At 35.8% G+C, this 16,600-nt stretch overlaps 1 protein-coding gene across 1 annotated transcript; it reads right to left on the bottom strand.

The window, feature by feature from the left end:
- Positions 1 to 2,571: 2,571 nt before the first annotated feature.
- Positions 2,572 to 4,928, bottom strand: LOC139096597 (EF-hand domain-containing family member C2-like). The gene is made up of 4 exons (XM_070648333.1): positions 4,782 to 4,928; positions 3,754 to 4,473; positions 3,209 to 3,630; positions 2,572 to 2,911 (listed from the first exon to the last, which is right to left on the bottom strand). Exons 1-4 carry the CDS (start codon positions 4,926 to 4,928, stop codon positions 2,572 to 2,574), a joined length of 1,629 nt encoding a protein of 542 aa, XP_070504434.1.
- Positions 4,929 to 16,600: the final 11,672 nt, after the last annotated feature.

Genomic DNA, 16,600 nt, shown 5'->3' with positions numbered 1-16,600 from the left:
TTGGTCGACCGTACATCTAATGTTCTAATGTTCTAAATCACGAGGAAGACCGAAGAATTTCTGGATTGGATCTGTTGAAAAGGACGTTAGAGTCCTTAATATCCTAAACTAGCAGAAGGTTTTGAAGGATAGATGTTGAACATGAATTTAGATGAGCTGACCATGAAATGTCAATATACCCGGAAAGCACATGAAGTAGAATTGTCTGAAAGTCCAACTCTAAGCTAGCATGACTCGAAGTTTAGGTCAGATTCGATGAAATCCTGTCCTAGAGTCTCTCTGAGACCAAACCCAGAATCACAATGCCCAAGAATTTTCAGCAATTTCTACGCCGTGAGCTTCTCGGGATTACAACAAGATGTACGGTAAAATCGCCCCTGTTCCATTTGAGCAAGAAAAACATTGGAATTTTTGGGTTTTCCCGTCAACTGAGGTACAAAAACAGATTTTTAAGGAAATCATTCAGATTTATTTGCCGGTTTCTTGAGTATATACTAGTCATACTGATATTTTGTTAACTTACAGTCGGGGACCCATTGCCGTATGTAAAGAACGTCTGTAGACAGCTCTATCTTTCGATAACTTCTGCGAATTTGAGATATTAAGAATTCTAGCTTCCTTATTACCACATCTAATCCAGGACATTTTTGGTCTTCCTCTAGATATTTTGCCGTCCATAAAGTGATATTTTGCTAAATTATATTCAAACAATCATTAAAAACAGTAACGTTGACTTTAAATTCATTTTTTAAATTCATTTCTACCAAAAAATTCATCAAAATTTCATCTCAACACCAATGCAACTCTACAGTTCCAACAAGAGATGAATGAACTTTAAACACGAAACTTTATTTGATACATTTTCATCATCCACACTTCAACTTTCATTTATAGGTCATTATTGAACCTATTTTCCTTTAAAGTCATGATTTTAAAAGTATTTTTTTTATGTGGCAATTTGTAGCACATAATTTATACCCGTGTTTTTGAAATTATGGCAAAATTTTTTGAAAGTATTTCTAATGCATGATTTATCGCTTAAAAGTCCAAAGAAAATGATTTTTTGTACTCACGTGTAGGACTGTTGAGTCAAAAAGAGGAGAAACGTGCAATTTTTTGTTAGAAAAATTAGATGAATAGAGTTGTGACTGAATTGACTGTAAATTGAATAAAATTTATTATATCAAACTTCACACAAGTGTACATGAATAGAAAATTGTGACAAAAGACTACGAAAAATTTGGACATAATTTAATGAAATGGCACTAAAATAAATTCTTAATCTCCGCATGTTTTTAATTCATTTTCAAAATCCAAAGCTTGAATGAATTTCTGCCAATTGATGTAACTTCCTTCGTCGATTTCAAAGTGGAATTGGTTTTTCTGGAAGGAATAAATAGAATAGACAATGAGGCTGGAGTGAATTCAAGCAGAATTGGCTGTTCTTTGGGAGTATGGACTTCAAAAATCCAAAAAGTCCGCCTCCACTATTGAGTCGGCTCCCAAAAATAAGTGGAGATGGACAACATAGGAATCAGGATTTTTATGGAGTCGACTCCACTTTTTTTGGGAGCCGACTCAAAAGTAGAGACGGACTTTTTGGATTTTAACTGGTTGGAGTCCAATGGTGTCCAACTCCACTTTTTTTGGTAGGCACCTGCACATAAGAGTCCTGTCAACTCTCTATTCAAGCCCTAAAAGGCATAAATACTGCATTTAGCTTCCATCATGCACCAATAAAGCATGCTCTATGCCTTCTAGAGAATTGATAGGATTTTGGGGTCAACCCCACTTCCTCTGCAAAAACCCCCCACAAGCCACAAATCACAGACAACTCAAACTCACCTTAGGATTGATCGGTGCCACCGGTGTTGCTTTATACGTTTTCAAGTCAATAAAATTCAAGAAATCCCTAACTTCATACTCATTATTCTCATTCTTATTGAGCACCGCAAAGAGTTGCTTGACTATTGCAATATCCAATGGAACTCGACATCCTCTAATGACCTTCAACAGATCATTTTCATTCAAATATTCAGTATTATTTGGTGATAAATGGTAAATAAATTCCTTCAATCTGTCAACGTCACTCCAAAGTTCACGCCAAATTTCACCTTGAACAATTGATCTGACCATTTCCCTAAATTCTAGTGGAGTCTTCTTTGTTGGAATCGCAAAATGTCGACACAATGTGACAATCTCCTGTTCGGTTATGTCATCTTGCAGAAGATCACGCAGCATTGTCTTAAAATCTTCATATTCTATGAATTCTTGTGTGAATTCACCATCTTTGTGAACTTTCACTTTAGTCATGTAACATGCGATAAAATCCTTATAGATTGGATGCAATCGTTCACGAATTTTGGTAATGATCAGGTGTGGATGACTCATTGGATACTGAAAACGAGGAGAAAGGTGGAAAATGAGTTCAAGTTTTTGAGAAAAATAAAGTCATTGGTGAGTCATGTCCAAAATTTTGAGTCTTATGAATCTTTTCTGGGAAAATTGCATGACTTGCTAAATTATTTTGGTGAGTTTAATGCCATAAATCATGAAAATTCTACAAAATTCCTAAAAAATACTCACAACTTCCTTATTCTCCTCCATAAACTTAAGTGCAAACAAGTCAGCTGATACAATCTTAAAGATAAAATTCCTCAAATTTATGACAGCACCCAAGTAAAAATCTTGAGATTTATAAGCAATTGGACGTTCACTTGTGTATTTATCCTGATCTGGCCAATAGAACTTTGACTTTCCAAAGAATTCTCCTCCTCTGAAGCCTAAGTTACGACATGAAAGCTCATAGACTGAAATTGTATCTTCACTAAGGTAGTAAGTGATTATGAATAATCGATCGTTGTTCTCCTTGATTGAGGATATCATTTTGGCGCCGAAACGAAGGACCAGTCTGGAAAGGAAATTCAAATTTAAATGGAATATAGTGATGTAATGTCTTGAGCATTAAGGTGATCCTTGTCGTATTGACAGCAACTCTATGTAGTGATATAGAGGTCCAGTCTCTGGTAGGAATCAAACCTACGTACTCACAAGCAAGACATACAGATATCCAGTCTGTTGCCTAACCACATGGCCATAGATACCTGACAGATTCACCTATATAAGGCTCGATACCCAAGATTCCATTCTTACTCAGACATCACAAGTCCAACTACTATTCTAACTATTTAAAGCATCATCTACTTACTTGTCATACTCCAAGAACTTCTTAAAATTAACCTTCGGCAATTTCGGTTCAATTCCAGTGCAATTTCCTTCAGAATCTTCAAAGCTACCCCATCCATTGTACGGCGGATATTTAAACTCTCTAGCAACTGGTTCACATGGCTTCACAGTACACGGAGTAGAAATAGGAAAGAATTCTTCAATTCCATACTTTTCCTGATAATATTCTTTGGTCTTTCCATCACAATCAGTCATTACTACATTACGGCCATAGACATTGATGGACTTTCCAATCTGCAAGTCGGTTTCGTTGTAATATTGAGAATTGTCGCCAAAACTAGTTTCTCGTCTGTCTTTTAGGAATCTACCTTTAATCATGTTCTTGCCGAGGACATTAAGGACGACAAAGTTCTCTTCACCGACTGGTTTGAGTTTGCCGGCGTTCTGGAAGTTTAGACAAAATTAATGAGTATTATTGACACTCTCCCGAGTGGTACAGGCAGCCTTACAGGCTGCCTCGGGTCAGTAGACCACTCAAATCCATTCCTACATATCTAATTCACTTACCCTTGGCAACTTAGCCCTCTTCAAGAACATCCCATTCGAGTGCCGTCCACTATTTGGCTGCAACTTCTCCTTAATCTCAAAAGTGTCATCTGACAAATGAAACAGTACTTCCAGATTCCTAACATCACCATTATCATCCCAATAAGCTGAAAATCGCAAAACTTTACGATCATTTTGAAGAAATTTAGCAAATCTGAAGTCCTTTGAGGTTGCATGATTGGCAGCCATGCTTGCTCTTTCAGCTTTTCTTAATTCGACTACTGGATCTTTTGGAATCTCAACAGCTGGAGGAACGCAAATTCCGAGACGATTAAGGAAGTTCCTTGTGAATGTGTCGCACTCTGTGATGTGATAGGCTCGATCCAGAAGAGTTATTGTCTTGTCTACATTCAGGTCCAGCAAAGATACATGAGCATCTGAACGCAATGAATGTCCTTTCCTTATCCTTTGCCTTGATACAATACATTGAGAGCTTGACTCTGTCTTTAGTTCCGTAATTTGGATCGTATCATCATCAAGGAAGTAAGAAATTTTGACTTTCCTAATTTGGTATGGAATTCGATGTTCAGGCACAGTTTCCTTGAAATATCCAAAGAATCGGAGGACTTGCTTCTCAAAGACAATCCAGGCTGGAACTAGACCGTGTTGTGAACGTGGAAATAAGGATTCTTCTGACTTTGCTGGATGCATAAGCTTGCCTGATGATGATCGCTTGTTTCCCTGGAAAGAAAGGGGAATATTGTGAATTTTTGGGGATGTTTTAAGGGGTTTTAAGGGTATGGAAGGTACATTTAAGAGGCAAATGACGTAGGAATGGCCAAAAATCAGGTCTAAAGCCAACGTGATGCTGGCTTTAAGGCTAATTTGATTAAATCTGACTTCATGCTGAATGAAAGTTAGCCAGAGGTCATTTCTATGGTTTGTCCTTTTTGGGACATACATTGAAAGTTGCCAATAGCTCGAAGTTGACTTGACGTCGAGTGCAGACATCTTCCTGACCATATCCCTCAAAATCCATAAAATCTTACCTCAGCCAACATAGGAACCTTGTTAAAAACATCAAAATGATGAGATTTCCTGAACATTGAGCTATGAGATCGTCGAAATTGTGATGGATAATCGCCCAAACACAATGTCAATGCCAATGGTGTACATCGATACAATTCTTGACCCATTTTATTTAATTTTTATAAGAATTTTTCTAATAAATTAAAAAGAACTTTTTTTCACTGCACAACGATCAAACAAAATATTGAAAAAAATATCCAAGGTTACTATGTTTATGGTGGTATGTTGGAGACGATGTTATGAAGTTATTGTGTTGTGATGTTGTAAATTTGTTTCTTATCGATTAGGGTTAGAAATTTGATATTTATGATGAATGTCGGTGACTATAAACATGGATATTGACATGTGTGGGAATTGTGGATTGAGGAAAGTTTGGATCAGCTGTTTTGTTTGTTGTTTGACATATTTGGTCGTAAATCCTTCAATTTTGAGACGTGGATTTATGACTGAACTGCTGGATTGAGGTTTTTGACTTGGAAGAGGTTGAGGTCGACTCGGATTTTGTCAATTCTGCTCGATTCGAAACATTTGAGTCGATTTTGAGTTCTGTGACTTTAAAATCCCAAAAAAAATCATAACAACCAGCACAAGTCTGCATGCTTCTCACATTAAAGCAGCTTCGAGTTCATTCGCCTTCCTCAATTCCAACCTATTTTTCCATTTTCATTCATTTTTTACAAAACAATTTTTTTTTTGGACATAAATTCCATTTGTCTACAGTATCATGTAGTATCATAATAATAAAAGTAAAAAATATAATAAAATAGCGAAAAGAAAATGAAGTAAAATCATTAGCGAAAATATTTTCCGTTATTTTAATCGAAACTGATTTTTATTTTATTGTTGCTGTATGCAGAAGAAGAATGCACACGAGTGAGTTGAAAACAAAAATGTTTCGAAAGAAAAATTGATAATGTAAGAATGGTGAGAGTGGGTATTGATGTTCTGGTGGGGTTTGGAGCGCATTTTAGGAATTTTGGAGATTTTTGTCAATTTTGTTGAGATTTTGATGAATTTTGGAACATTTTCAAATTTTGTTAGATTTTGGTGACTTTGTGTTCAATTTTGGTAAGTTCATGTTCAATTTTGGTAAGTTTGAGTTCAATTTTGATGAATTTTTGGTTCAATTTTGAAGTATTTTTGGTTCAATTTTGATGAATTTTTGGTTCCATTTTGATGAATTTTAGGTTCAATTTTGATGAATTTTTGGTTCAATTTTGATGAATTTTTGGTTCAATTTTGAAGAATTTTCGGTTCAATTTTGATGAATTTTTGGTTCAATTTTGAAGAATTTTTGGTTCAATTTTGATGAATTTTCGGTTCAATTTTGATGAATTTTTGGTTCAATTTTGACGAATTTTTGGTTCAATTTTGATGAATTTTCGGTTCAATTTTGATGAATTTTTGGTTCAATTTTGAAGAATTTTCGGTTCAATTTTGATGAATTTTTGGTTCAAATTTGAAGAAGTTTGTGTTCAATTTATGGTGAGTTTATGTTCAATTTTGGTGAGTTTCTCATTCATTGAAATATATTCAAACTTCAAAGTTTTAAAGTCCCACCCAGAAAATCAAAATTACATCAATTTCCTCATCATCCACCAAATCCAGCAAACCTCAATAAAGAAGCTCAAGAGCACACACACTACACAATAAAGCTTAACTAATTTAATTTCGTTTAAAATGAAATTAATTTCCATTGTGCATTTCATTCACGAATGTATATAGGCATGGAAAAATGATGCCACAGAACTTCTTGTTGTTTTTTTATTTTTTCAATTTTTTTCAGGGCGCTTCGACAGCACCAAACAAGCAAAAAGCAATAACTTTTTTCAATATTATTATGTTTGCTTTAAAAAATAATAATATTTTTTTGCGGTCATTTGTTGTGGTTGTAATTTATTTTTAAGAAGAAGGAATTCGCTTCTTTTTGTTTGTTTGTTTGTGCTGCCAAATTGGCGGTTTATTTATTGATGAATTGAGCCATGAAATTTCTTTACGTTAACATGAAGCTGTTAAAATTTTACTTTTAAGTTTGGTGGATTTTACAGCCAGTTTTTAAATTTTAATGAGATTTTTTAAGGCGAAATTATCAAATTAAGGCAGTTAGTTGGTGCTGTTCACTTTTTGCATGCCTGTGCAATTTTGCATGAGTTTTTAGGCTCAATTTTGAGTATATACATGAACTAGATCCAAACTGTGTGCCACAGCACTGAACTAGATAGTCAGCATCATGTCTACATCATGTCCAAACCATGCGACACAGCCTGATCATCAACATCAATCCCTAATTACACCTCATAAATTCCTTTCACAAGCTACAAGCCAATCCAAACATTCATCAAAATAATTCAGCCTACTTGAGGAAAAAATCAATTTAAGTTCCTTCAGAAAAAAGATCAATCTCTTTCTTGTTTGTTACAAAATTGAACAATCAATTTCAATGAGCGCACATTATGACCCTCTTTTCTACATAATCAATGTACATGAACATATTGCCTTTTGGTCATTTTTTTCTTGTTGTTGTTGTGCTTAAGATTGAGACTTTTTTTGCTTTTTTGATGTAATGTGATCCTTTAGGTTGGTTTTGTGATGAAATTTAAATTTGACTAGTGTATCGGGTAGAAACCCAATGCGGATATATTCACACCGTCCATAAAAAGTCTCGCGGGTAGGCCAAGCTTCGCTTGGCAAATGTTTGAGGAATCGGGCTCCAGCGGGTAGGCCAAGCTTCGCTTGGCTAATGTTTGAGGGATCAGGCTCCAGCAGGTAGGCCAAGCTTCGCTTGGCACATGTTTGAGGAATCAGGCTCCAGTGGGCAGGCCAAGCTTCGCTTGGCAAATGTTTGGGGAATCAAGCTCCAGCGGGTAGGCCAAGCTTCGCTTGGCAAATGTTTGAGGAATCAGGCTCCAGCGGGTAGGGCAAATGTTTGAGGGATCAGGCTCCAGCGGGTAGGCCAAGCTTCGCTTGGCAAATGTTTGAGGTATCAGGCTCCAGCGGGCAGGCCAAGCTTCGCGTGGCAAATGTTTGAGAGATCAGGCTCCAGCGGGTAGGCCAAAAATGTTTGAGGGATCAAGCTTCGCTTCGCTTGGCAAATGTTTGAGAGATCAGGCTCCAGCGGGTAGGCCAAGCTTCGCTTGGCAAATGTTTGAGAGATCAAGCTCCAGCGGGTAGGCCAAGCTCCAGCGGGTAGGCCAAGCTTCGCTTGGCACATGTTTGAGGAATCAGGCTCCAGCGGATAGGCCAAGCTTCGCTTGGCAAATGTTTGAGAGATCAGGCTCCAGCGGGTAGGCCAAGCTTCGCTTGGCAAATGTTTGAGGGATCAAGCTCCAGCGGGGCTTCGCTTGGCAAATGTTTGAGAGATCAGGCTCCAGCGGGTAGGCCAAGCTTCGCTTGGCAAATGTTTGAGAGATCAGGCTCCAGCGGGTAGGCCAAGCTTCGCTTGGCAAATGTTTGAGAGATCAGGCTCCAGCGGGTAGGCCAAAAATGTCTGAGGGATCAGGCTCCAGCGGGTAGGCCAAGCTTCGCTTGGCAAATGTTTGAGGAATCAGGCTCCAGGTAGGCCAAGCTTCGCTTGGCAAATGTTTGAGAGATCAGGCTCCAGCGGGTAGGCCAAGCTTCGCTTGGCAAATGTTTGAGGGATCAAGCTCCAGCGGGCAGGCCAAGCTTCGCTTGGCAAATGTTTGAGAGATCAGGCTCCAGCGGGTAGGCCAAGCTTCGCTTGGCAAATGTTTGAGAGATCAGGCTCCAGCGGGTAGGCCAAGCTTCGCTTGGCAAATGTTTGAGAGATCAGGCTCCAGCGGGTAGGCCAAGCTTCGCTTGGCAAATGTTTGAGGAATCAGGCTCCAGCGGGTAAAGCTTCGCTTGGCAAATGTTTGAGGAATCAGGCTCCAGCGGGTAGGCCAAGCTTCGCTTGGCATGTTCGAGGAATCAGGCTCCAGCGGGTAGGCCAAGCTACGCTTGGCACATGTTCGAGGAATCAGGCTCCAGCGGGTAGGCCAAGCTTCGCTTGGCAAATGTTTGGGGAATCAAGCTCCAGCGGGTAGGCCAAGCTTCGCTTGGCAAATGTTTGAGGAATCAGGCTCCAGCGGGTAGGCCAAGCTTCGCTTGGCACATGTTCGAGGAATCAGGCTCCAGCGGGTAGGCCAAGCTACGCTTGGCACATGTTCGAGGAATCAGGCTCCAGCGGGTAGGCCAAGCTTCGCTTGGCAAATGTTTTGGGAATCAAGCTCCAGCGGGTAGGCCAAGCTTCGCTTGGCAAATGTTTGAGGAATCAGGCTCCAGCGGGTAGGCCAAGCTTCGCTTGGCAAATGTTTGAGGAATCAGGCTCCAGCGGGTAGGCCAAGCTTCGCTTGGCACATGTTTGAGGAATCAGGCTCCAGCGGGTAGGCCAAGCTTCGCTTGGCAAATGTTTGATAATTTTCATACGATGTTTAATGTTTCAAAAAATCGTAATAAACATTGATTTTGAAATTTTGTATGAAAACGAAAGTTTTTGGCTTTTTTAGAAGCAACGGCTGCACCTGCCATGCCCAAAATCTAATCAGCTCTTCTATAGATCAGCACGGATCGATAGCAAAAAACTAGAAGTCTCTACGATGTCTCGTTATTGAGATTTCTTGCTGATTAACTTGTTTGTTTGTTTGCTTGCTTACAGAAAACGAATTTTTCGATTTTCTCGGCAATGCCTCAACCAATTTCAAATTTGTTTTTTGATTATGGTGAGGAATTCCAGGCACAAACTTTTTGCGATATAACAAAACTTGCAATTGTGCTTAGTTTTGCTGAAAAATCCAAAAACTGATTTTTCAATCTGAACAAATTCAATACATTCACACGTGAAAACGGTGTGAATATAAAAAAATTCTTGAAAGATTGAAATTTCTCAAAAATTCAAAATTTTTCAGAAATTGAAAATTTGTTAAAAAAAATTGGAAAGTCTTCAAAAACTGAAAATTCCTCAAAAATTTGAAAATTCTTCAAAAACTGAAAATTCCTCAAAATTTAAAATTCTTTAATAGGTATTTGAAAATTCTTCCAAAATTGAAAATTATTCAAAATCTGAAAATTCTTCAAAAATTGAGAATTTCTCAAAATCTGATAATTCTTTAAAAATGAAATTTTTCAAAAGTTGAAGAATTCATAAATGTTGAAAATTCTTCAAAAATTTAAAATATTTCAAAAATTAAAAATTCATCAAAAGTTGAAAATTCATCAAAAATTTAAAATTCTTCAAAAATTGAAAATTCTTCAAAAATTTAAAATTCTTGAAAAATTCAAAACTCTTCAAAAATTGAAAATTCTTTAAAAATTCAAAACTCTTTTAAAATTGAAAACTCTTAAAAATTTAAAATTTGAAAATTCTTCAAAATTTGAAAATTATTTTAAAATTTGAAAATTCTTGAAAAATTCAAAACTTCAAAAATTGAAAATTCTTCAAAAATTCAAAACTCTTTTAAAATTGAAAACTCTTCAAAAATTTAAAATTTGAAAATTCTTCAAAATTTGAATATTCTTTTAAAATTTGAAAATTCTTTAAAAATGAAATTTTTCAAAAGTTGAAGAATTCATAAATGTTGAAAATTCTTCAAAAATTTAAAATATTTCAAAAATTAAAAATTCATCAAAAGTCAAAAATTCATTAAAAATTTAAAATTCTTCAAAAATTGAAAATTCTTCAAAAATTTAAAATTCTTTTAAAATTCAAAACTCTTCAAAAATCTTCAAAAACTAAAAATTCTTTAAAAATTGAATATTCTTCAAAATTTGAAAATTCTCTAAAAATTTAAAATTCTTCAAAATTAAAAAATGCTTCAAAGATTGAAAATTTTTTGAAAATTCAAAATCCTTCAAAAATTGTAAATTTTTCAAAATTTGAAAATTCTAGAAAAATTAAAAAATTAGTTTTAAATTGTTTCCAAAATCACCCTACAAGCAATATCCCAAAGAATCCCACAAATCATTGCAAAATACAAAAAAAAAAAATTTCTCCAACATTTTTTCACATAAAGTCTGTAATGTCTTCCTGGTTCTTTATCGATAAATGAGCTTTCTGCTCGCTAACTATCTATTTATTTGCAAACATCACGAAAGCCTATCATCATCTCCCAATCCATCTATCTATCTACAGATACTTAAACCATCTCATTTGCCTTCTATTCCCATTTTTTCTTTCTCATTCTTTTCCTAGTCTTTTTTTGCTTCTATTTCTTTAAAGAAAAGAAGTAGAAATAAACATAAAAGTTTACATCAGTTCATTGAACTTGTTCTTCTTTCTTCTCCCAATCATCGTATTCGCATTTCTTTCACTTCTCTGTATATCTGTTGTTATTCTCTTCTCATTCCGCGCACGACTATGATTTTGGCTTTTTTTTTGGATTGTAAGCAACAACAATTTCTAGAGACTTTTTTTGGCATAATATTGTAGAATATAGAATGAATGGCAATAAATTTGAATAAGTTGGGAGGGAAATGAAGCTTTTGTGGGTAATTTTTGGGAGGTTATGGAACTTCCTTGAACTGTCTTGTTGTGGATTTAGTGCTTTATGAGATTCTTTTGAGTTTGAGGCTGAAGAATGCTTTTGAGGAATTTCTTCATGGACATACATGTGGTCATACCTTAGTACCCCTCCCATACCCCCATCTATGCATCATCCATCAATAAATCCACAAATTCCATCAACTAAACGGTCATCATAAGTGAATGACCTACAGCAATTTCTGCACACATAGAACATCCGGTTCTCAAAGAAATTCCTCAAAATTCCTCCAAGAAGAACATCCAATTCAAAGAAGATTAACAAACAAGCTAGCTGAAGCCATGAATGAAAAGAAATGTGATAAAAATCAGTTCTTTTGAGGGATTATAAATTGTTCTACAATAGAAAAGAAAATCACCAACAGTTAACTTTAAAGCCGTTGTTCTTAAGAGAATTTAAAGCAACAAATAAATTATCATTGTAAGTGGATCTGACAAATCGACTTGTAGAACATGCTGTCAATTTGTTTTATATGACAGACTAGCTTGATTGGAGGGAAGTGGATGAGGTGATGTTGTAAATGATCTTGTTCTTAGATATTGGGTTTGGAAGTTGTTAGTTGTCGATTCTCTAGTGGATATGAAGAGATAATATGGTATGGGTATGTGAGATAGTCAGGTATTATATAGTTTACCTCAGTGTTGACCAAATTGTGTGCTACCAAATTTTTTTTTAAATGTCATGAACGCATATAGTGTGTGGTTTGAACATTGATTATAATCAAGGTGAGCCGGGTCACATAAAAGTTTGGACAACACAGATCTCACCGAATAGCATAAATCGGTTAATGAGTCAAAAATTTGATCCTAGGCTGGCATTTTGATGGCAAATTTAGTGGTTTAAACCCAGGAACATCCAAGAGTTACGCCAGTCGGTTGTTAGATTTTGGAACTATTAACCAAATTGTATTAGGATGAGCTTGAGCTATTTTGAGCACATAATAGATTAATTTTAGGATTAAGTCAATTGTAACCATATCAATCTTGTTGTCACGTTTCAAACTCTCTGTTTAATAGTTTGGTGTATTGCTTTTTGGAGGAAATTGAAGATGCATCCTAACAAGATCGAGAGAATCGCATATTTCTGCACTATTTCTTTTCCATTAGACTGAACCATCTTAATCCTAGAAATTGCAGAATAGTCTCCATAAATATCAAATTTAAGATTCTATTCTGGTTTGCTCTGATTAGCTACAAATGCACCCTATGTATTGGATTTTGTGTTTTGGTCCAATACAACATTAAGAGCTATGAATTGAACATTGAATAAAGAAGAAGGTTTAAGTAAACATTGTTCTATGCTCTCTAGCAAGTCCCAATAGCTCTGTAAAAAAGAGGACTGAACATGAACGTTTGTGTTCCATTCAGACTATGTTGTAAAGATGTCCACTTTTCTGCTCTAAAACCTAAGTATGTAGTAAGGTTTTGAGCACTATGTGAAATATTAATTAATTTACAACTTTAAGATTCCATTTTTGCAGTATTTTAGCCTTCAATTATCTCAATGTAATCATAATTTCTCCACAGAATTCATCAAAAAAATTCTATTCTTTCTAATAATTCATTATATCCACAAGACTAGAATTATTTCAATTGAATCAATTTTCATTTCACCTCATCTCTCACAGAAAGCAATTTTCATTTCTCTTCATAATCATTATTCGTTTCATCTCATAAATCAGCATAAAATTATCTAAGACAAAAGAAGCATAAAGAAATTCTTAATAAAAGAAATTTAAAATTAACAATCCAGAACTTTTTTCCTCTTTTATTTCTTCATTCTCGCTTAATACATTTTTTCGCTGTTGATTGCTGATTAATGAAATTGAAAAGATTCATCAAGAAGAGCCACAGCGAGGAACATTGAAAGAGATCAAAAACCTCAAGAAAGAAAATGTGTTTACCACCGAAAATAAAAAGTAAATTTCGCTCGTTGGCCAGCCACGGCCATTCACTCACTTTTCATTATATGTATTTTCAATTTTTTACCGTTTTTTAAAGAGCACAAAATTCACGTGCGTTGATCTTCTCGCTTGTTATCATCTATTTTTTTCCTTCTTTTCTCGAATGATGATGGGCGTCTTGCGGTGAAATTGTGTGGATTTTTCGGAAACTCATCATTTTTATGCTTTGGAATACTTTTGGAGACTTTAAATTTTTTATGAAAATTTAACAAATCTCCCGAACATCACATGTCCGTTACTTACTTTCTTACTGCAATCATGTTCCTATGTGGAGCTTAGATTACAACAGAAGGCTTTCCATCTGACTCTGTTGCTGGCTCTGTCACCTAGTTTGTACAAATTCTCTGTCCACACGCTCAGCTGACATTCTTTCATTACTGCTCTACACCAAGTAGCTTTTGGAGCTCCCGGACGCCTTTTCCTTGTGGATTCCATCCAAGGGCTGTGTAACAAACTTGTGTTTCTGTCCCAGCAATGATATTTTGACAATTGAGCAATGACACAAGTCGGTTAATTGATTCAAAATCTTGCAGAAGCAGCGTTACTTTGACAAGGTAACGAATTTAAAGGGAATTTGGCGCCAAGCAAGATTCAAAGGAACAAATTTTTGATCGAAAGTTCGATTTACGTTGATCTACAAGGGATTTGTACCTCCATCATAAAATATTGAGTACCATCTAGTCAAAGTTGCTCAGATTTATAACAAAATGACGAGAACTTGATGGATCAGACTTATGAGCATAACCAGGGACTAGGGAACAAAGTAACCGAAAATTCGAATACTTCCTAAATATCTACGTTCCATACAATTTTAAACCCTGTTGAAAAATTCCAAGTTTTGGTAGAATTGCAATTTACTTTGAGCCAGAGTTGACAGAACTTTAGGAATCTAGACTAAAAAATTCCAAAAAAGAAGCTCCATTATTGGTCGCCTCCAAAAAAAGTGGAGTCCGGAGTAAGTGGAAACACCTCCACATTGCAATCTTACCAACTCTATTTTTAGCCAGCACAATGAAATGCTGCTTGATAAGCGTTTGTTGCAATCAATCTACCTATACAGGTGACTGCATTCAGTGTATTTTGAGTAGAATGGGGCTGGTTTGCTTGCTCAGTAACCAGTTAACATATGCTTGATAGAATGATAGTACAAGAGCAGCTACTGCCACATAACATCATTCGAGATCTTAAGAAGAAGATTATGGATTTATTTGTCATATTTTAAACTACTTGGTAAGATTGTGATGACCTTCAATTCTAATGCTTGTATAAGGCTATTTTGTGAATATGTCTTGATGCCTTGCTATTATTAAGCCCAAAAAAGCTAAAAGCCCTTCAAAATTTCCAAAATTCTTCCCAAAAAAAATCCCAAATCATCTCCACAAGGGCTTCATTGCTTTTAATTTTGGCATCCAAACTACTCAATAATTTTTCTTAAAAAACCTCAACAACAACAAGTAGTCAGCATTCAATATCGAATAAAAAAAAAAAAAAGCAGCCAAGAAGAGCATCAACCAAACATAAAGAGAAGCAGAAAAAAAATAACAAATTGCGAATAAACATAAATCTCATTTGTTGGCTGTACGGAGTTCAATGAATTGTTTTTGGAGCAGGCAGCAATTAAACGTTCAATTTCTTTTTTACATAGCTTCTGATGCTGCTGCTGTTGCTCTTGCAATTGCGTTCTTTTTTTTTCATAATAATAAGCATGATGATGTTGATGATGATTGTGAATCAGGTTTTTCTGCATTGTGTCCACTTTTTGTACATTCACTTCCTGGTTCTTAAGTGCTCTCATATACACTCAAATTGTGCATATGGTTAACATATAGAATGCGATTCAACGCATGTTGAAAGTAGTTAGAGGTAATTTGAGATTGCATTGGATGTATGGATGTGGAGTGTAGGATGGGGAAGGGAATGTAGTGGGATTGGATGGAATTTGGTTTGAAGGACAAAATTCTGGAAATTTTTGAATTTGGAAATTGTTAAAAAGAATTATAATTTGAACGCTTTTTGGACATTGTTGGCTTCATCAAGGACATAGGCATTTTGTAGAGAATTTGGGATGGTACAACAAATCATCGATCGCAGTGCCGTTGCTATAAGCAAACCCAACATTATATTCTATTCTATTCTAGCTGCACATCTAGCCATCCAGAACCCCATCCCATCCCATCCACATCTATTACCTCAACAAGCAGAAAAAGTTACACAATAAGACTCCTAACAAGTCGTAAGATGATAAAAAATAGAGAAGAAAATCCCACCTCATACAACATCAATTACTAGTCAACTCAATGTCAAAATAGAATAGCAAATTACAACGGTTTACGGTGTAAATAAAAAGCAAATACGTAAGTGAAGACAAAGAATATTGACTTTAACGTTCTTTTTTCTCTTCCTTCATGTCACTTTAATGCATGTGGTTCTATGTCGTGATTTTGTTTGTTAATCGGTCGGTTCTCTTAATGGCTCTTCTCGCATTTCTTATATTTTTTCGAACAAGTCACTAAGTAAATTGAAGAGGTCGGATATGTGCTATTTTTGATACCAGGAAAAAAAAGTGCAATTGCGTGTCATATTATGCCAAATGGGATGGACGTTGCTGTTTTTTTCATTAGGGCATGCATTTTTAAAAAGCTGTGAATGTTTATGTCAGATGGATGTTTGCTTGAGGGTTTTTTTGGATGTAATGAGAATGTAAAGCTGCAAAATTTCCTGTTTTGATGTTGTTTTTTGCAATAATTTTTGAGTTCTGAATGTTGTGCTGTAATTATTGTGTGTTGTATTGATGGGTTTTTTGGGTTTTTGGGTACTGATGGGATCAAGCATTCTGTAATACATCGTCCTATTCAGATCTATTTTGTCTTATGAGTTCCAAGTCATTTAGGGAAGCAATCGAGGCTCTCATGAAAAGACATGGAGCATGCTGACAAAACTGAGCATGTTCAAGTATGCATATTGATAGAATATATTCCTGTGAATGCTTATTTTGGTGAAAATGCTGATTATCTCTCAGGAAAATCACACAGAGGTTCCATAGAAGCTCGTGTCACCTGAAAGTACATCGGCCCAGCCAACCTCCATCTTAACTACAACCCAAGCACCCCAAATGAGAAACCATGAGTCACAATAAATCTGTTCAACAATTGAAGCAACTAAGTTTTCTTTTCTTCCTCCTTAATATCCCGAACTGGCAGAAGGTTTCGAAGGATATAGCTGTCTTCAGACATTCCCTACGCGCGACAATGGGCCCTCGTGCGCTCCAGCCAAGGAAGTA

Source organism: Chironomus tepperi, unplaced genomic scaffold, assembly GCF_022539635.2.
Source record: "Chironomus tepperi strain 1889 unplaced genomic scaffold, CSIRO-AGI_Ctep_v1 contig_395, whole genome shotgun sequence".
NCBI classification, from domain to species: domain Eukaryota; kingdom Metazoa; phylum Arthropoda; class Insecta; order Diptera; family Chironomidae; genus Chironomus; species Chironomus tepperi.
This window is presented reverse-complemented; position numbering and strand designations above follow the sequence as displayed.